This window comes from Euprymna scolopes, chromosome 40 (genome assembly GCF_053919585.1).
Source record: "Euprymna scolopes isolate OS-2025 chromosome 40, ASM5391958v1, whole genome shotgun sequence".
In the NCBI taxonomy this organism is placed as follows: domain Eukaryota; kingdom Metazoa; phylum Mollusca; class Cephalopoda; order Sepiida; family Sepiolidae; genus Euprymna; species Euprymna scolopes.
The window spans coordinates 26,472,282-26,490,575 of NC_136521.1; the positions used below are offsets into that span (position 1 = coordinate 26,472,282).

Sequence of the window (18,294 nt, forward strand, 5' to 3'; positions counted from 1 at the left end):
ATTTATATAAAAAAAAAGCAAAAATAAATTCTTGCATATTTTTTTTACTACTGAAAACCATAACTTTAGTAAAGGTATTTTTTGTTTAAACAAAATACATTTCCACTAAGATTTGAATAAAAATAATTAGTTCATTATATTCTGCGATCATTATTTGATAAATACTGAAAATTTCATCAAAATTGGTTAATTTCCTGATTTTTTGTAATTTTTTAAGTAAAGGGAGGGGTCAAAATGTTTATACATTTTCAGCATCGGCATTCATTTTGTCCATACCTACAAAGAACATATGAAAGTTTGAAAGATATCGAAAATAAACAACTAACATTATTTTTTAAATTGTAAATTTTCATTTCTTTTATTGATGTGCTTGTCGCACTAAAAATATTATTTTAAACAATAACTTTCTATAACTTAAACAAAAACAAACTCACTTATCCATAGTGAAACAAGTTGTTTGTTTACGTTTAGTTGTGCAGCCGAGCTGACAGTTGATTTTCGTCATGATACTTCTTACTTCAGTCACTTGGGATTAAGTTGTAAATCTCGATGTGTAGGTACACTCACTCTTATTAGTGGCGCTCCTTGGAGCGTAGTAATATGACACCAACAGATTATTAAAGAGATATTTCTCTACAAAACGGTGTGATTTTCAGAATTTTTTCAATTGAATTTCTTTCATATCTCTTTCACTGAAGTTTTCAAGTTGGATTTTTTTTTGTAAAAAACAACTTAAAACTCTTTTTTAAGCTCACCATATTGATAAGTGACCTTTTTTCTTTAAAATGGTACTATTTTTTATGCATAGACTAACAATATTGCATGCACCAAATTTGAAAAACACCAACATTTTATTTTTTGTGTAAAAAATAAAGCGGCGTTCACCAAAATTAGCAACATAACATGAAGTAGCCTGGAGAAGAAAAAAAAAAAAAAAAAAAAAAAAAAAACTATTAAAGACACAAGAAAAACAATTTACCAGTTTTTGCATCCTAAATGAGGCTAGTTTGGGATAGCTATTAGTAGCATTAAATGTTACCAACCATTCCATGAGGCTAGTTTGGGATAGCTATTAGTAGCATTAAATGTTACCAACCATTCCATGAGGCTAGTTTGGGATAGCTATTAGTAGCATTAAATGTTACCAATCATTCCACTACAGACTGAAGGTCATTTTCTAAGGTTTCTGCCATTGCTTTGATATGTGTACAATCATTTTTCCCTCATCTCTAATATAGAGCGTGATGTCATCAGCAAATACACTCATCTTGGATACAATTTTATCAGAGAGATCATTTACCAATATCAGGAATAATAAAAAGCCCAGGGATCGACTTCTGGGGCACACCTGTATTAATATCATCCTGTTTCAACGTATGGCCATTGAGGACAACTTTGATTTTCAGGTTGTTGAGAAAGGATCCAATTATGTTGAGTATTTGTCCAGAAATACTATAGAATTTAATTTTCATGAGAAACCTTTTATGCTAACCTTGTCAAGGGCTTTGGATATATGGAGGGGTACAGTTCTAAGTTCCCTTGCCTTATCCAGTGCATTGTAGGAGTTCAGAGATGACCGTTAAAATATCCACAGTATAACAAGTTTGCCTAAATCCATATTGTTGGCCAGAAAGAAGCTTAGCATTTACAAAATGGTGGACCAGTGCTTGACTTAATAAAGATTTGAGCGAAAAAGAGGAACAGATTGATAGGGCAATAATTGGGCAGGTCAGTTCTTTTGCTAGAATTCTTGAATACTGGTACAATGGAGGCAATTTTCTAGCTGTCAGGAAAGCAAGACACAGTTAAGTATTTGAGTTTCGAGAGAACATGGATTAGCTCAACAACATACTTCTTAATATGACAAGGATAAGACCAGTCCCACATGTCTTAGGATGGTGGGCTTCATATAAGACTTTAAACAATCTTTCAAAAAGCTTATTATTAAATAGTTTCCATATGTTTCATGTGATCCAAATTGAAGTTTTTTTTCTTTTGATTTACTATAAAAAATTTTTTTTTTTAATCTAGCTTAGTCTTCATTATGCTACAAGTCATAATTATATTCTGAAGATTCAATGTATTAGCTGTTGAAATGAATCTTATATCTACAGTCCACTGTGTTCTTCTATGTCATTTTTGGAGGGAAAAATAAGATTTTCCTCAATATTTAGGTTGGCGTAGTTAAATAATTATTGCTTCCATTTATGATTAAATTTTCATTTATCATAATATGATACAATACGGTCATAATTTTTTATTTGTTCAAAGCAATTTTTAGCTTTAATTTTAGTAATACACTATGAAATTTGACTTCTGGATCAATAACACACAAAACAGCAAATTTTCTAATTCTAACAAACTTTGAATGCTTATACAGGGTGACCCCAAAAAATCAGGCCCCAACTCTAATTAGGCCCCGTTTCTTAGTGTTTTGTCCGAATGAATTGAAACTTTGGTCATAACTAATTTATTATATTCAAAACATCACATCAAAACACTAGGGTCTTTGGCCTTTTTTTCTCCGTCGACTGTAAAATGCTCAGAAAAACAATTGAATGTCCTCTGTTTTTTGGGATCACCCTATAATTCTATATTGAGCTATGAAAATAAATTTGGTAGCATCATCTGTTTTGCAAAGATCTATATTGTTTTTTTTTTAGATATAATGAAAATTTTGCTTTTGAATACTTATCACTACTGATTTGGTTAAATTAGAGTGGGAAAAATAAAATGAAGAAAAAAGGTTATTTGGGGCATCAGTCGATAGAAAAGTCTGATTTTCATATTAGTAAAATTTAGATTTAATTAAAAAAAAACAAAAAAACAATGAAATTGATAGTTGATAACGTTCAATCATATGAATTGTCCTCTGACTGAGATAATCACTTCCTTCTGAAAAAGTAGTTTTGACTTTTTACAAAAACTTTATATTTATCCTATAATACCATTGGAAAAAATACAACTCCACCCCCATCCATCACTGTGTAACATAACAGCTGGTGCTTCCATAAAAAAAAAAAATCAAAAAGAAAATCCATTTAAAATAATATCCTTTTAGCATAAAATAACTCAACCTGTTGATATGATGCAATTAAACAGAAACAAAAACTTTATTGCTTGACATAATTACCGCAATGGATATTTTATTGCTTTTTTTTTATCAGTTTGTGGCAGAGCTTTATGGAACTTAAATGACATGTTTTAATTGGCCATTACGAAAAATTCCCACTTTGAACAATTAGGAGACAATATAGAAAAACTAAGTGAACAGTTTGTTTTCTACCCTAGTCGATGATGATCGCTAGAAGTGTGGAACTTTTGGTAATGGCCTATTAAAAGATCATTTATTTGAGTGTTTGATTGATTGATTGGTTTTACGGCATATCAACCTATGTGGTCATTTAATGCCGGAGTCTTTTTTCTTTTTTTTTAAACTTTTTTTATTGGGGGGGGGGGAGACTTTTTCAGCCTTTCCTCCCTTTTTTTATAAAATTGAACTAAGAAATTAAATGTTGTATTTATACATGGATGTGTATATTTGGGTGACCTTAAATTTTCTTATATAAATTTACTTTCCTTAGGTATGCTAGAATATTTGTTGAGTTGACCTTTTCAAAAAGGTCCTCCATATTGCTTTCTGTATAATATAATTTTCTAGTTGGGGCGAGGTCATCACACCCAACTAGGATATGTTTTACTGTGAGTGTCTCCTGGCATGGGATGCACTCTGGTGCCGATTCTCCATTTAGTATATAAGAATGAGTAAAGTTGGTGTGTCCTATGCGCAGCCGAGTCAGTATCACATCTTCTCGGTGTGATCTCTTGATGTCCGGACATCGTTCCTTAAGTTCAGGTTTGATCGAGTATAATTTGTTGCCCTCTTGCTGACTCCACCGCAGTTGCCATTTTTCCTGTATGTATGCTTTTATCTGGGGTCTAAGATCAGTATGTGGAATCTTAAAATTGTCAATTGGAAGGTGAGAAGATCTTTTTGCAGCTGTATCTGCCCTGTCATTGCCTTTGATCCCCACATGGCTGGGGATCCAGACAAGAATAATGTTTTTAGTAGTTGAAAGGATATTGATTTTTTTCTATTAATTTTGTTGTTAGTGGATTTTCTTGTTTTTGATTTTGTATAGATAATAGGACTGATAGAGAATCAGTGAGAATGATAAAGTTTTTGGTGGTTTCCTCTGAAATTATGTTGAGTGCTAGATCGATAGCTATAGTCTCTGCAGTGAATATAGATGCTTCATTTTGAAGATTTCTCTTCATTGTGGTTTTATGGTACGTTGCTGCACATCCAGTGTGATTGTTGCTTTTAGACCCGTCTGTATAGATAAAGGTGTAGTCTGAATATTGTAATTTTAAATGTTGAAGTTCGTCGTGGTATTCAATAGGGTTTGTAGTAGATTTGGACTTTTTGTTTAGGTTCAGTTTTATTTCTACTTGTTTCATGGTCCATGGGGGTGTTTTAGGCAGTATGAAGTTGTGAATGCTGGAGATTGGAATTTTCGATTCTTCAATGCTTTCCTTCATTCGGAGCCCGAAAGTTTGGATAGTTTTTTTCCTCTCATGTTAAAGAGTTCTTCATATTTAGGATAGAAAGTACATTGGTATACAGGGTTGTTTGGGCAAGACTTCAGTTTGAGTAAATATTGAAGGGCTAACTTTTCTCGCCTTAGATCTAGTGGGGGTTCGTGTGCTTCCGTGTATAGACTGTTCACGGGGGAGGTTCTGTATGCTCCTAGGGCCAATCTTAGGCCAGTATGGTGAATAGGGTCTAGGCTTTTTATATATGATGTTCGGGTTGATCCATATATGAAACAACCGTAGTCTAGCTTTGAGCGGACTAGTGCTCTGTAAAGTTTAAGGAGTGTTTCCCTGTCTGCACCCCAATCGGTATGTGCTACCACTCTCAAAAGATTTACAGCTTTGTTACACTTTTTTTTCAGATAGTTTATGTGTGGGATGAATGTTAACTTTTTGTCAAATAAAATCCCTAAGAATTTGTACTGGTCAGTAACTGGTATGGGCATCCCTTCCATGGTTAGGACAGGATCATTATGCATGTTCTTTAGTTTGCAGAAATGCATGCATTTCATTTTTCTTTTGGAGAATCTAAATTCATTCTCTTCCATCCATCTCATTACTTTGTTTAAGCACAATTGAAGCTTCCTTTCTATTATAGATATATATCTAGATCTACAGCATATTAGGGAGTCATCCACATATAGGGAGCAATCTACCCCAGGGTTAAGGTTTTTTACAATGTTGTTAATTCGGATACTGAACAGGGTCACTGACAGTATACTCTCTTGAGGTACTCCATTCTCTTGTTCCTTCAAGTCCGAGAGAGCTGTGCCAACCTTTATTCTGAACCGTCTATTTTAAAAAAAATTTTCAATAAAAATTGGCATTCTGCCTTTTAGTCCAAGCGCCTTCAGGTCCCTTGTAACACCGTACTTCCACACAGTATCGTAGGCTTTTTCCATGTCAAAAAACACTGCTGTTAAATGTTCCTTCCTTACAAAGGCTTCTCTGATGAAGGTTTCAAGTCTGACTATGTGGTCTATTGAACTTCGGTTTTTCCTGAATCCTGTTTGAAATTCTGTAATAAGATTCTGTTTCCAGGAACCAGATTAGTCTTTTGTTTATAATCCTTTCCATGGTCTTACAAATGCAGCTTGTTAGAGCTATTGGCCTGAAATTCAATGGATCTAAGACGTTACTTGATTGGGATTGGATGTTTGAGTTTTCAGATTTGGGGATTATTGTGGCCTCTTTCCAGGTTTCAGGTACGTTTCCACTGGACCATATAATATTGAAAATTTAAAGTAGGTATTTCATTGAGGTTTCTGGAAGTTCTTTGAGGATTTCATATGGAATTTCATCGGGCTCTGTAGCTGTATCATGGGATTTGGTTAGCGATTCTTTTAATTCAGGCAAGGTAAGAGGTTGGTTGTATTTTTTAGTATTTTGTGATTTAAATAGAATTTTCTTCTTCTCTTCCTTTTCTCTAATCTTTTTGAATTTCTGTTTGTCTGTCACATGATGAAATTTTTGATAAATTATCTGCCAGGTTATTGGAAATGTCTTTTTGATCGGTGCATATTTTTGATAAATTATCTGCCAGGTTATTGGAAATGTCTTTTTGATCGGTGCATATTTTGTTGCCTTTAAAGATGTGGGATATTGGTGTACTACTACACTTTCCTTCTATTTTCCTCAAACTATTTTTCAAACTGTTTTTGCCTTGGTATTCACATTAATTTTGGATATATAATTTCTCCAAGTTGTTCTTTTGGATTCCTTTATGATTCGTCTGGCTTTTGCTCTTTTGTTTTTGAAGAAATCCAGATTTTCGCTTGTTGGGTACTTTTCAAATTTTCTCAAGCCAGCTCGTCGAGCTCTGATGGCTTTTCTGCATTCTTTTGTGAACCAAGGTTTGTTGTGATTGTTGGTTTTGGTTGTTTTCGGTATGGTATTATTTGCTATGTTTGTGAGTGTTTTAATGAAGTAGTTCAAATGGTCATCTTCATCATTCTTTTCGATAATTAATTGGTTTTTGCACTGTTCCTGGAAGTCTTCCCAATCTGCTTTATGTAGGTTCCATTTGGGTGTTTTTTGTTCAGTACTAGTACTTAGACTTTCCAGGATGATTGGGAAATGATCACTCCCACAGGTGTCATTGTGTACTTTCCAGTCATAGTCCATATATATGGAAGGACCACATAAGGTAAGGTCAATGGCTGTGAAAGTACCTGTTGCTGGGTACATATAGGTGTAGTTTTGATTATTAAGGAGGCATAGATTATTTTTATTTATTATGTTTTCTATTTCTTTTCCTTTTTTATTTGTTTCTTTACTTCCCCATATTACATTGTGACTTGAGATCTCCTAGTAGAAAAAAGGGTTTAGGGAGTTGTTTTATTAATTGAGTTATCTCAGTTTCGTTGATTGTATCTTTTGGAGGGATGTAGATTGAGCAAAGTGTTATAGTTCTATGTAGAGTCACTGAAACTGCAATTGCTTGCAAGTTTGTGTTTATATTTATTTGTCTTTGACGGACTTCATTCTTCACGAGTATTGATGTGCCTCCAGAAGCTCTGTCCGTATCTTTATGTAGTTGTAAGATGTGTAGTGTTTTATGTTGATGGTATTATTTTTTTTCAGAAAGGTCTCCTGCAGACAGACACGTGCTGGGCTCATATTTGTTATTAATAATGTGAGTTAATTTTGGTTTGCTTTTATCCCTCTGATATTCGATTGTAATATTTTGTTCATCATTTGGAATTGTGTTCAACTTCCATCGTCTCCAATCCCTCAAATCTATTTTCTGTCGGAGTCCCTGTTCGAGATATAGATCGGGATCTTTCTTTTTTTTTTTTTTTTTTTGTCTGGGGGGATTTTTGATTCTTTTCTGGCTTGTGATGTGTTTGATGGTTGTTCGGTTGTTTTTGTAGAAATGGTTTGTGGTTTTGTTTCTTTTTGTGGTTCAGTAGTGTCTTTACTTAATATTATCCTTGGATTGGTTGCAGACATTGCACTATTCATTTTCCTCATTTCTTCTAATGGTTCTTTCATTTCCTTTATTAGTTTGCTTAGGACATCAATTTTCTTGTCAGTTGTATCCGTTACATGTATATGACCATTTTGATTGTTGATTGGAGTAGTTTTTTTAGTTGCATCTGCATATGTTTTAGTTTCAATGATTTTCCTGGCCTCTGGGTAGGATATATTCTTTATATGTTTTAGTTTGGTCACTTCTTTTTCTCTTTTCCATATTTCGCAATATCTAGAGCCAGCGCCATGGTTTCCAAGGCAGTTGGAACACTTGAAATCTTTTCTGCAGTCAATGTGTGGGCCGCTTTCTCCACATCTTCCACACACTGGTAATTGTGTGCACCGATCTTGATGGTGTCCAAACTTCTGGCACTTGAAGCATTGGAGGGGGTTTGGAATATAAATTTCTACATTTATTTTCATATATCCAACTTTCATTTCTTTGGGTATGGTGAGGGAATCAAAAGTTAGTATATATGTATTGGTATCGATTTTCTCACTGTTTTTTTTTATTTGAACTCTGCGAACATCTAACGCATTCTGTTTCTGTAAGTTTGTCTTGATTTCCTCCAAGGGACAAAGTGCAAGTTCGTGGCTTTTCACTACTCCTTTGCAGGTATTTAGGGTTGGATGTCTGTAGCATTTGACTTTGATGTTTTCAAATAATTTTAGTTTCAATATTTCTTTAGTTTGTTCTTCGTTATGGGTTTCTATTAGTATCAGAAAAGTTTTGGCAAATAGCAAACAGAATCCTGAACAGAAGCGTGTGCTCCATCCCAACTATTATCAATGGACCTGAGGTAATCTCGTCAGCATCAGACAAAGCCAAACTCTTTGCCAAGAACTTTGCAGCTAATTCTACCCTTTGCAACCAAGGCCGCCAACCCCCAATATTTCCTCCTGTATCAGAAAACACGCTATGTGATATACGTATATCTGTACGTGATGTTGCTAAGCTAATCAAAAACCTTGATTCCAGTAAAGCAACTGGCCCTGACGGTATTCCAATTATAGTACTCAAAAAACTTCAACCTGAACTAGCACCCATACTTACAAAACTGTTTAAACATTGTCTTAAGGAGAATAGTTTCCCATCTCCCTGGAAAATCTCATCAGTATGCCCTGTATTTAAGAATTCAGGTGATCGCTCATCCCCCTCTCAGTACAGGCCAATAAGTCTTCTGTGCGTCATGAGTAAGTTGCTAGAATCTGTGTTAAATACAGAAGTAATCAACCATCTCAACAAAAATAACCTTCTTAGTGACACTCAATATGGTTTCCGTTCTGCTAGATCTACAACAGATGTGCTTACAGTTATATCGCATAGGATCAGCAATTCTCTCGACGGTGGCAATCTTTCTAGGGCAATTGCTCTTGACATGTCTAAAGCCTTTGATAGGGTATGGCATAAAGGTTTACTTCATAAGATCGCTAGCTATGGTATAGCTGGAAAAGTCTTCTCAATTATTAAATCATTTCTTTCTGATAGGTTCATAAGAGTAGTAGTTGAGGGGCAAAAATCAGAAGCTCACAGTATTAATGCCGGTGTCCCTCAGAGATCCATCCTGGGCCCAACTCTTTTCCTGATCTACATTAATGATCTTCCAAATCACATCCTTACATCATTTGTAGACATTTATGCTAACGACACTACCATTTATGGTACCACATCTAAGACAGTAAACGACCAAGTTCTCTCCAATTCTCTCTCCTCTGATCTTGAGCACGTAGTACAATGGGGAAAGGAGTGGCTGGTTACTTTTAATGCATCTAAAACCAAGCTTCTCTCTTTACATCATCAACATTCTAATCCACATTTGGCATCAATTGAAATGAATGGCTCTCGTCTTCAGGAGGCCTCAAGTTTTGACAAGCTTCTGGGCTTGACCATTACTCCTGATCTTAAATGGTACACGTACATCAAATCTGTTGCCAAGGCCGCTGGAAAAATGGTGGGATCTTTCTATCGATCCGGTACATATCTCACTGCTGATGCTATTCTCTATCTATATAAGAGCCAGGTACGTCCAAGCATGGAATACTGTTGTCACATCTGGGAAGGAGCTGCTAGAAAGGACTTGTCCTGCCTTGATAGAGTTCAAAATAGACTTCGTAGCCTCGTAGGAGATGTCCTTTTCTCCTCCTTGCAACCTCTATCTCACAGAAGAGATGTTGCGAATTTGTCTCTGATGTATCGTTATTTTCATGGAAAGTGTTCGACTGAGCTTCAATCTATGGTCCCCCCCTCGCCAAACTTTCACAAGAAACACTCGTCTAGCTGTAAACACTATCAATAATTCCCCCCACTCTTTATCTGTGCCTAAACCTAAACGTAGATTCCATGAACAAAGCTTCTTTCTTAGAAGTGCACGCCTGTGGAATTGTCTTCCGTTTTCCTGCTTTCCGGCTGACTACAATATGGTTGTGTTCAAGTCTAAAGTAAATAAGTTCTTGATGAGCCGTTCCATATAAGTTATCAAATTTACCAAATTTTCATTACTAATGATTACTATATTGTCCAATTTCTACTGTACACTCTTTAACCCTTATCCTTGAGTGGCCTCTTGGCCTTGATAATGTGGTGATGCCTATGTAAAAAAAAATAAAAATAAAAAAATAAAAAAGGCTGCCGTTAAATTGTTTTTTAATAGACTTTGGTTTTAGAGTTTTAAGATTTTTTCAGTTTTAAAAGGTGATAGTTTGCTCAAAGGAGTTTCCTCCATTGATTCTATTACTACGAATGTTGACTTCCTTGGTTTTATCGTCTCTTCCTCAGAGCTACTGATGTCAGAGACATCAGAGTGGGTTGTGGTTGGGTGGTTTTTGGGAGGAATAAGCCATATATTTTGTTTTCTTTTTTTGTCATCTTTGTTCCCCACCCACCTCGGAGTCCTATTTGAGAAGAGCCTGGGGGGAAACCCATTCGCCCAGCCTCCACAGGGATACAATGATGATATAACCGACTTTGGTGGTATCATAATGATTATCTGTTCTCTCTTGATATTGCTATGAGATCTGTAGCAATCCTGAGGGGTTTACAGCCTCGTCATTGATATTCACCCTAATCGATTGACCCTCAGCCACCGCTTTCCATCATATATTAGGGAGTAGGGTTATTTGTGGGAGAGGGGGGATGTGTTGTATTAGTAGTGAGTTTTTGGAATGGGCAATATATGGTGGGGCTTGGCGTGACTGGCATGGCCGATTGGTCGGATCAGGCCTCTCCGACCGCTCGTCTAATCTAAGTAAGAGCCAAAGTAATGTGTTGCGGTGCCTAAACTTCTATGTATCCTGGTTTAGGTTCACTCAATCACCAGGATCACGTCCTAAGACATTACGGGTAGCAACCCACGGCTAACTGGTTGCCCCATTGAGGGATTTTTACCCTCTGCAGGGGGGCAGTCAGTTTGTTCTCATGCCCTACCGACAGGGCAAAAAAAAAATAAATAAATAAATAGATAATTTAATAGAATATATTTTTCTTTCTTTTTTGTTGTTTCTTTTCCTTTTTAAAATCTGTTTCTATTTAACCCATAGTTGGGACCCTAACAGGTACTACCACTCCAGGTCAGGGTGGACCTGGGAGCAATGGCAATTAAGAGGTGGCTCCACACTCCCCAAGCCCGTAAGCTGGACCTCACCATCGGATGTAGTTTAAGGTCATATCCAGGACCGGGAGTAAGGTAGGAAAAAATAAAATAAAAAGGGGAGGGAGAGATAGGCTGTTGTTTTTGTTTTTGCAGAACATAATTAAGTTTTACAAAAAAGATCAGAAAACAAAAAAAAGTCAATGTAAGTGCATTTCGTCTCAGGAAGCCACAGGGCAGCCTGATCTGGTAGCACCAGCATTTATTTGAGTATATATATTATCAAAGAGTAAATCTTTAACAAAGCAAAACTTATCACGATAAGAAAAGCTCAACACTATTAAAAGGAGCAAACAATAATATTAAATGCAAGATGAGGAATAAAAGTTATGTAACTTGATTATATCATCAAAACAATAAGGAAAAAAAGGGAAAATTAAAAAAAAACTTTTTAGATCATGGCATTTTGAAGCTAAATACTTCTCAATTATTGCCCTATCAGTCTGTTCCTCCTTTTCTCTCAGAGAAGGGCTAGAATTATACAAAATGCAAATACAGAAAAAACTGGCTTAATGACATTGATATATGAAATGAGAATGAAGGAAATCTTAATAGTAATAATATAAATAGTAATAATATAAATAGTAATAATATAAATAGTAATAATATAAATAGTAATAATATAAATAGTATTTCATACCCTCTTCCTTCTCCATTAAGTCAAAACTCTGATATCACTCAGGAACATAATCTACCTGACTTTGCAATAAACGGTTATCAATCAGAAGTTACTTTAAACAACATTCATCCCCTAAAACCGTTTAATAATAATTCCCCTTCTATTAATCTGATCACTCAATCTACTTCCTTAAATCTAGACCCTATTGCATATTTGAAAATAAACACATACATCAGCGCTTCGATTAAGAAATGCATCTCATCTAACATGCATCCTTTTAAAAATACAAATAAAAATAATAACTATACATCCCGAACTACTTTGATTGGAAACCTTAAATCCAATAAAATACCCTTCTCCTTAAAATGGAAGATTTAAAAAAAAAAAAAAAAAAAAAAAAAAAAAACTACTTATTCTCCAAAGTCAAGATTGTCAACTTTGCATCTCTGAAGCAATTTTAATAATTTCCTCCTCATAAAAAAAATATCAATAATGGCATTATAAACTCAATTAGAAGTTACTTTAAATAACATTTATCCCCTAAAATCCCTTAATAATAACTCCCCCTCCATTAATCCGATCACCCAATCTATTTCCCCTAAATCTAGATAGGCCTTCATCGCTAACATCAACATTCAAACACAAAGCTGTACTGTTGTTTTCTTATTGTTCCAACCTGTATTCTAATATCACATTCTTTTTTTTCCTCTTGTCTTTTTAATTTTTTTCTCCTAATTTTTTTTTATTATTTAATCAACCGTTAAATCAACCTGGAGTTTTTATCGCTCGTTTCCAGTTCTAGTCTTATGTATATCTTCATATATGACCTTATTTTTTTTCTCTCGTTTTTAAAATTTCTCATGAATTTTAATTTTGTAAAATATCAAATCAGAATTTTTATATTTTGGATGTGCTCAACCTTCATTCTGATTACGGATGCTCCATCTTGGATTTTATTTAAGAACATACTTTGCTGGCTTTTGGAGTTATTTTACTGAACCTCCGTTTTTGGAAGTGGTCTGATATCAAATTTTATATCAATACAAATCTTTACCTAGATAAGCCTACCAAATTTTGGAATTCAATTCCTTCCCTTTTCGAAATTTTCTACCTGGATCTTTCTATTTTCACATCAATTCTACTGATATGCTAAGGATTTTGCTATACTGTACAAATACTTTCTGAATTTACAAAAATTGTACTAAGACTTGATGCTCCACATTTTTTTACCTTATTGGATTTGTAAACACTTGCCATATTCTAAACTAAAGACTTCACTGAAAGTTGTATCATTTTATATTTTATTTTTGAACTTATTTTAAACATTTTTCTCATCCCATTTGCTTCACTTTCAGATTGCTTTATTTTTATTCATTTATGCATTTCCATATCCCCTATTTACAGTTTCTATTTCCTCTCCTTTCTCTAGCTTCCCTATTTTTTCCTTCTTTTATTATTGGCTCTTTTTTAATGATCCGATTATTTCATCGTAGTTAATATTTTTTTTGACTATTACCTACATATATATTACAATTTCGATTTACCCTTATATGTTACACTTTTAATTACTATTTACCATGTTATCTTATTCCTTCATTACCATTTTATATCTAAACATCATTAAACCAGTTTTTCTATATTTACATTTTCTATAATTCTGGCCCTTTTCTGATGAGAAGCATTTAGCTTTGAAATGTCATGGTATAAAGACTTTTTTTTTTCTTAATTTTCCCTTTAACTTTTCCTTCTTGTTCTTTATAACTAAATATAACTTTATATTGTTCTTAAATTTGGGGAGGTTGGTGGTGTCTATTCCGAAAGCCGTTTTTAGCATGTGGCGTTTGGAATGTCTATTCCAAATGCCATTCTTAATATGACAATACTCAAAGAAGTGAAATGAAAACATAATTGTTTTGATTTACATATTAAAAAAAGACAACAAAACTGGAATTTATTTTAATACTATTGGTGGAAGAGTTGAAAAGAAAAGAAAGACTTGGACAACAAACGGAAACAGTATCTGCATGTTATCGCCCTCAAACTATCACTAATCACCAGTGAAAGCCAGATTTTGGCCATGGCCGCCAGTGCTCACAATTGTTCAGAGACGGCAGTGGCTACCACCAACAACTGTTTACTTTTTTTCGAGAGGTGGGGGAGCAGGCTTCACCGTGCAACACCGGTTAACAGGCCCTGCTAGTTAATAATCAATGAATGTTACTAAAGTATTTATTTTATTGTTAAAGTTTTTTATATTATTTTACTGATCCCTCCACCTTGTTTCAAGTCAAAATTCAATGACCATCTTTACAAATCAAACTGAAATATGCAAATAATATTTTTTGATTTTAAGCAGCTAATATTTAAATATAAAAATTTACTTTTTATTTTTTTTTTGCATTTAAATATTAGATTTGAAAATCACTTTTTACTGAAAATTGCTTAAATTTAAAAAAAAAAAAACCTGCATGACGTTATTTTTCTTTGCAACAATGATCACTAAATTTCAATTGCATGACAAGTATAATAAAATAAAACTTATTTCATACTTGAACTTACGTGATGAAAAACTTTTTAGTCTGTCTGTCCTTTCCATGGAACCTACTGGGTCAACCTGGCTGAAATTTTGTATGGACGTTTGTTACGACAATTGCAGCAAACTAAGTATTATGGTATCTATTCAATACACAGCGATAGATAGGATTAGTTACCACAATAACACATGTACTCTAGAAGGTTGATATAAAGCATTAATTCTAAGTCAACAGGTTATAACTTTTGCCTGTTTTTAATGGATTAAAATGTCTCTTACTTTAAATCAATATTCAATAAATATTGAAAATTTCATTAAGATATTCTGTAAACATTTTTTTCAACCTCATCAGTTTGGAAAATTATTTACACCCAATTTTATGACTATAAAACATTTTGACAAAGTGCTGTTTTATTATAATTTGGTTTTAATTTATACTTAAACAATATCATCATCATCACATTCAGTATGTGTTGTACAACTTTAAGAAATTAACTCTTAACCTAACCTATCTCTATCCAGGACTTTTTCTTTTCTTTCAATAAACTTGCATGTTTTCCTTAATTTACCCTGTGAACTCAACCTGCTACCTTAAGTGTTCCACACTAACACAAAACTCTCATCCATTTCTTCGCCATAAAAATTACTTTTATTGTCATTGTTCGTCCATGTTTTTTGACCAACATGCAGTTAAGATAAATTTTGTCAAGAATTGTATAGAAAAGATAAAAGCTTACCTGAGGTAGAATATTAATGGCTCCATAGTAAATGCTCCGAGTGAATGTTGATATGGCTGAAGCAGGGACCAATTGGTCAAGGATGATGGCAGCAAAGTTTGAAATGAACGTCTTATGAAGAAGTTGACAAAAGTTCATGAGAACAAAAGCGATAAAGTTTGGACTACAGAACAATTGGCATAGAACGGTCAGCATCGAATCAGTCATTCCTTTGTTAGCACAGCAGTCATCATTCTTTTGATTAAGTTTGTCATATTCAGTGTGTGCATTCTTTCCAGTGTAACGCATGCACAGACAACTTACACAGGCAATGAAAACACATATACACTGGAAAACAAAGAAATTCTGAAGACTGTGGGAGAAAAACTCACAAAAGAAAACGGAAGATGAAGCGAAAAGACAGGCGAGTTCGGCAAATTGGATTAGTTGAAGGCGTTCTTTTTGGATGTGAGACATTTCAGTATTCAGACAACAATGCGCAAGTCCGACAAATGTGAACATAGCGTCATATAGGCATAAAGATATGATTAAGTGAACCCCGGTGATCCATGAAGATGAGGCCCATGGAAACCATGGGATGAGGAAAGAGATGGAAAAAAATGGAGCGGCATACAAAATGCTTTCACGGCGTGTACGGACAAACGTGTATTGGGATTTGTCTTGGATGTATGCAAACATCGGATCGTTGATAGCATTCCACACCATGAAGATGACCTGAGAGATATGGAACCAGTTTTCTGGAATTCGGTAGACATTCAAAAAGATCTTCACATAGTAAAACTGGAACACAGAGTTCATGAAGCTGAATGCAAAGGAAGCCAATGCGAATGAGAATATCCGTTTCCGAAGGGAGACGCCAGGTTGGATGATGATGCTATCCATTTTCAGGGTTGTTTCTTTAAAAGAATCTTTCTTGGACTGTTTCTTGAGAATCCCTTATGTAATTTGCATATGATTCATTCTAGAAAAAAAAAGAAAAAGTAAAATTACATTTATATTTTTCACTGATATCTCTATAAAATTTATGAAAAAGAAAAAAATCAACCTCTGAAAAGTTTGTATTCCAAGATATTATCGTTTAAAGTAAAAAGAAAAATGGTTTGTAGATAATATTTGAACAAACCTGATAATGTCAACATATATCATTAGGGTTTCTACAATTCAGTTAGCAGTGATTTATATCAGAGTGATATGCACCACCATTCGAGGAGGAGAGTGAAGTGGGGAAGTATAGAATGGTAGAAAAAGAGAAAATTGTAGTCTGACGCAAGCAAAGATTAAATTTCTATGCAATGTTAGGTATGTGTATATGTTTACATATTTGGATGTACAGAATTCACTCAACTAATTAACTGATCATTAGATTTTGAAATGAGGATTAATTATCCATATTATTTGAATTCTTCTCATCCTGAATATTATTTTCACAGCATTTCAGTTGATGTAAGCACTTACCGTCTTCAGATATATCTTGTTGAACTCCGGAATCTGCATGAAATTTCAAAATGGAACCATTTATTTAAATCACACTTAGCAGGCTCTCATTCCATCAGTCATGAATTGGTAGAAGTCATAAATAATTCACATTTGTATATTTGAATCTCACTCACACTGAGGATTACCGATTGTATAAAGTACTTGCTTGTTAAAATTCATTTATAAAGTTACACTCCTCTAAAGGTTAAAAGTTCAATCATCAGGATGAGCAACACTCAAAAATACAATTGTGAATTATTTAAGACTACTATAGAGTCATGGCTGATGGAACAAGAGTATGCTACTCCTATGGTTTGAAATTCCATACAGACTGTCAAGTTCAACAAAAGAAGGTCAGAGGTTACATTGACCGAAACATAGTGAAAATGACACTCGGGTCATTCCATGTCAATTCACCAGGCCATTACACCTACTGACTCAGAATTACTTGAAATTTGGCACAAATATTCCCCTTCATGAGTTAGGAAAATTTGCCAAATTATTTGGTCCTAAACCTTACCGTTCGAATTTTAGAGGGGGGGGGGTGTAAAATTTACATTGCGGAATTACAGTGTTTTATAAAATAAGAAAAAAAAATACTTCCACCTATTCAATATTTCTGAAATTTGTTAGGAAGGGCATTTAGAGACTAGAATCCGAATATCTAATTATTTTAACCTCATACCTGGTAGAAAATAAAATTTTGCTCTCCCAAAAGCATGTCCCCCAAATCATCAATTTTTTACGTATGTAGCTTATGATCAGTCTAGAGAAAATATGTCCTCTTCAATTTTCATAATATTTTGTTTATAGCATCTGCTATGACTGCTTAAGTTCTCAAAAAAATTTTGTGAGGGTTTCTAGCCTACTTTAGGAGATATGGCCCTGTCAATTTTATAGTTTTTTTCCTATGTATGTTAGTAATTCAGTGAAAGATTGATAAAAACAATCATCCTAATGCTCCCAAACTTCTCAAATGTTCATATTGTGTTAAGTAATTTCTTAAACTATTCAATTAGATAGTCTTTGTTAATTCAAAAAGAAAATAATTTAAATATATTTTGCAGATATTGTATTTTGCATAGTACGGATAGATTGTCTTTAATAAGTGATAAACATTGACTCCTGCATTAGGATCAGCACTTTATAGAGTTTTTATAGATGGCATTAAACATTCGTTTGTTTGTTTTTTTACAGTTAATTTTATTAAAGTAAAACCTTTTTTTTTCATTTAGAAGAAAGTGATAATAAAATGTATTTTTCATTAGTTTAAAACACTAAGATTAAGCTACACTGAGCAATAAATTTTTTGTAGACTATTGGTTAAACATAAGATATCTGATAGGTAATAATTGTAATAAATTTAGAATTAGGCCAACTGTGAACTCTGAATGACCCTCCTCTAACCCAGACTGGAACTTGTCTGTGGCACCTAAAATATTTATTAGTCACTTTTCCTCCAGTATCCAAAGTGGCATTTTCCTACTTAGATTTTTTACAAGCACACAGAATAATTGAAGTAGTTTTTTTCAGATAAAGATGAATTGTTCTATTTGTACTGAGCTAACAGTTGAAACAAGTACTAATTTATTCCATGATAAACAGGTTGGATTAATTTCAGTGGATCATTTGGATGCAATGGATGTAAAGCTTATTGCCTATAGGACAGGACTTGAGGATAAAATACAAACTATCTGTGACCATCACAATCAG

At 34.0% G+C, this 18,294-nt stretch overlaps 1 protein-coding gene across 2 annotated transcripts in view; it reads right to left on the reverse strand.

Annotated features, from left to right (window-relative positions):
* LOC145265447 (solute carrier family 68 member 1-like) overlaps positions 1-18,294 on the reverse strand; it is a 71,979-nt gene that overhangs the window by 33,831 nt on the left and 19,854 nt on the right. Inside the window, exons 1-2 of one of the 2 annotated variants that reach the window (XM_080121297.1) lie at positions 16,561-16,687; positions 15,106-16,066 (exon numbers count right to left, since the gene is read on the reverse strand). In XM_080121297.1, the coding sequence (XP_079977423.1) occupies positions 15,106-15,987 (882 nt within the window). In that variant the 5' untranslated portion in view covers positions 15,988-16,066; positions 16,561-16,687. Of the gene's footprint in view, positions 1-15,105; positions 16,067-16,560; positions 16,688-18,294 lie in introns of those variants that run through there. The other variant, XM_080121296.1, reaches the window with a different exon arrangement.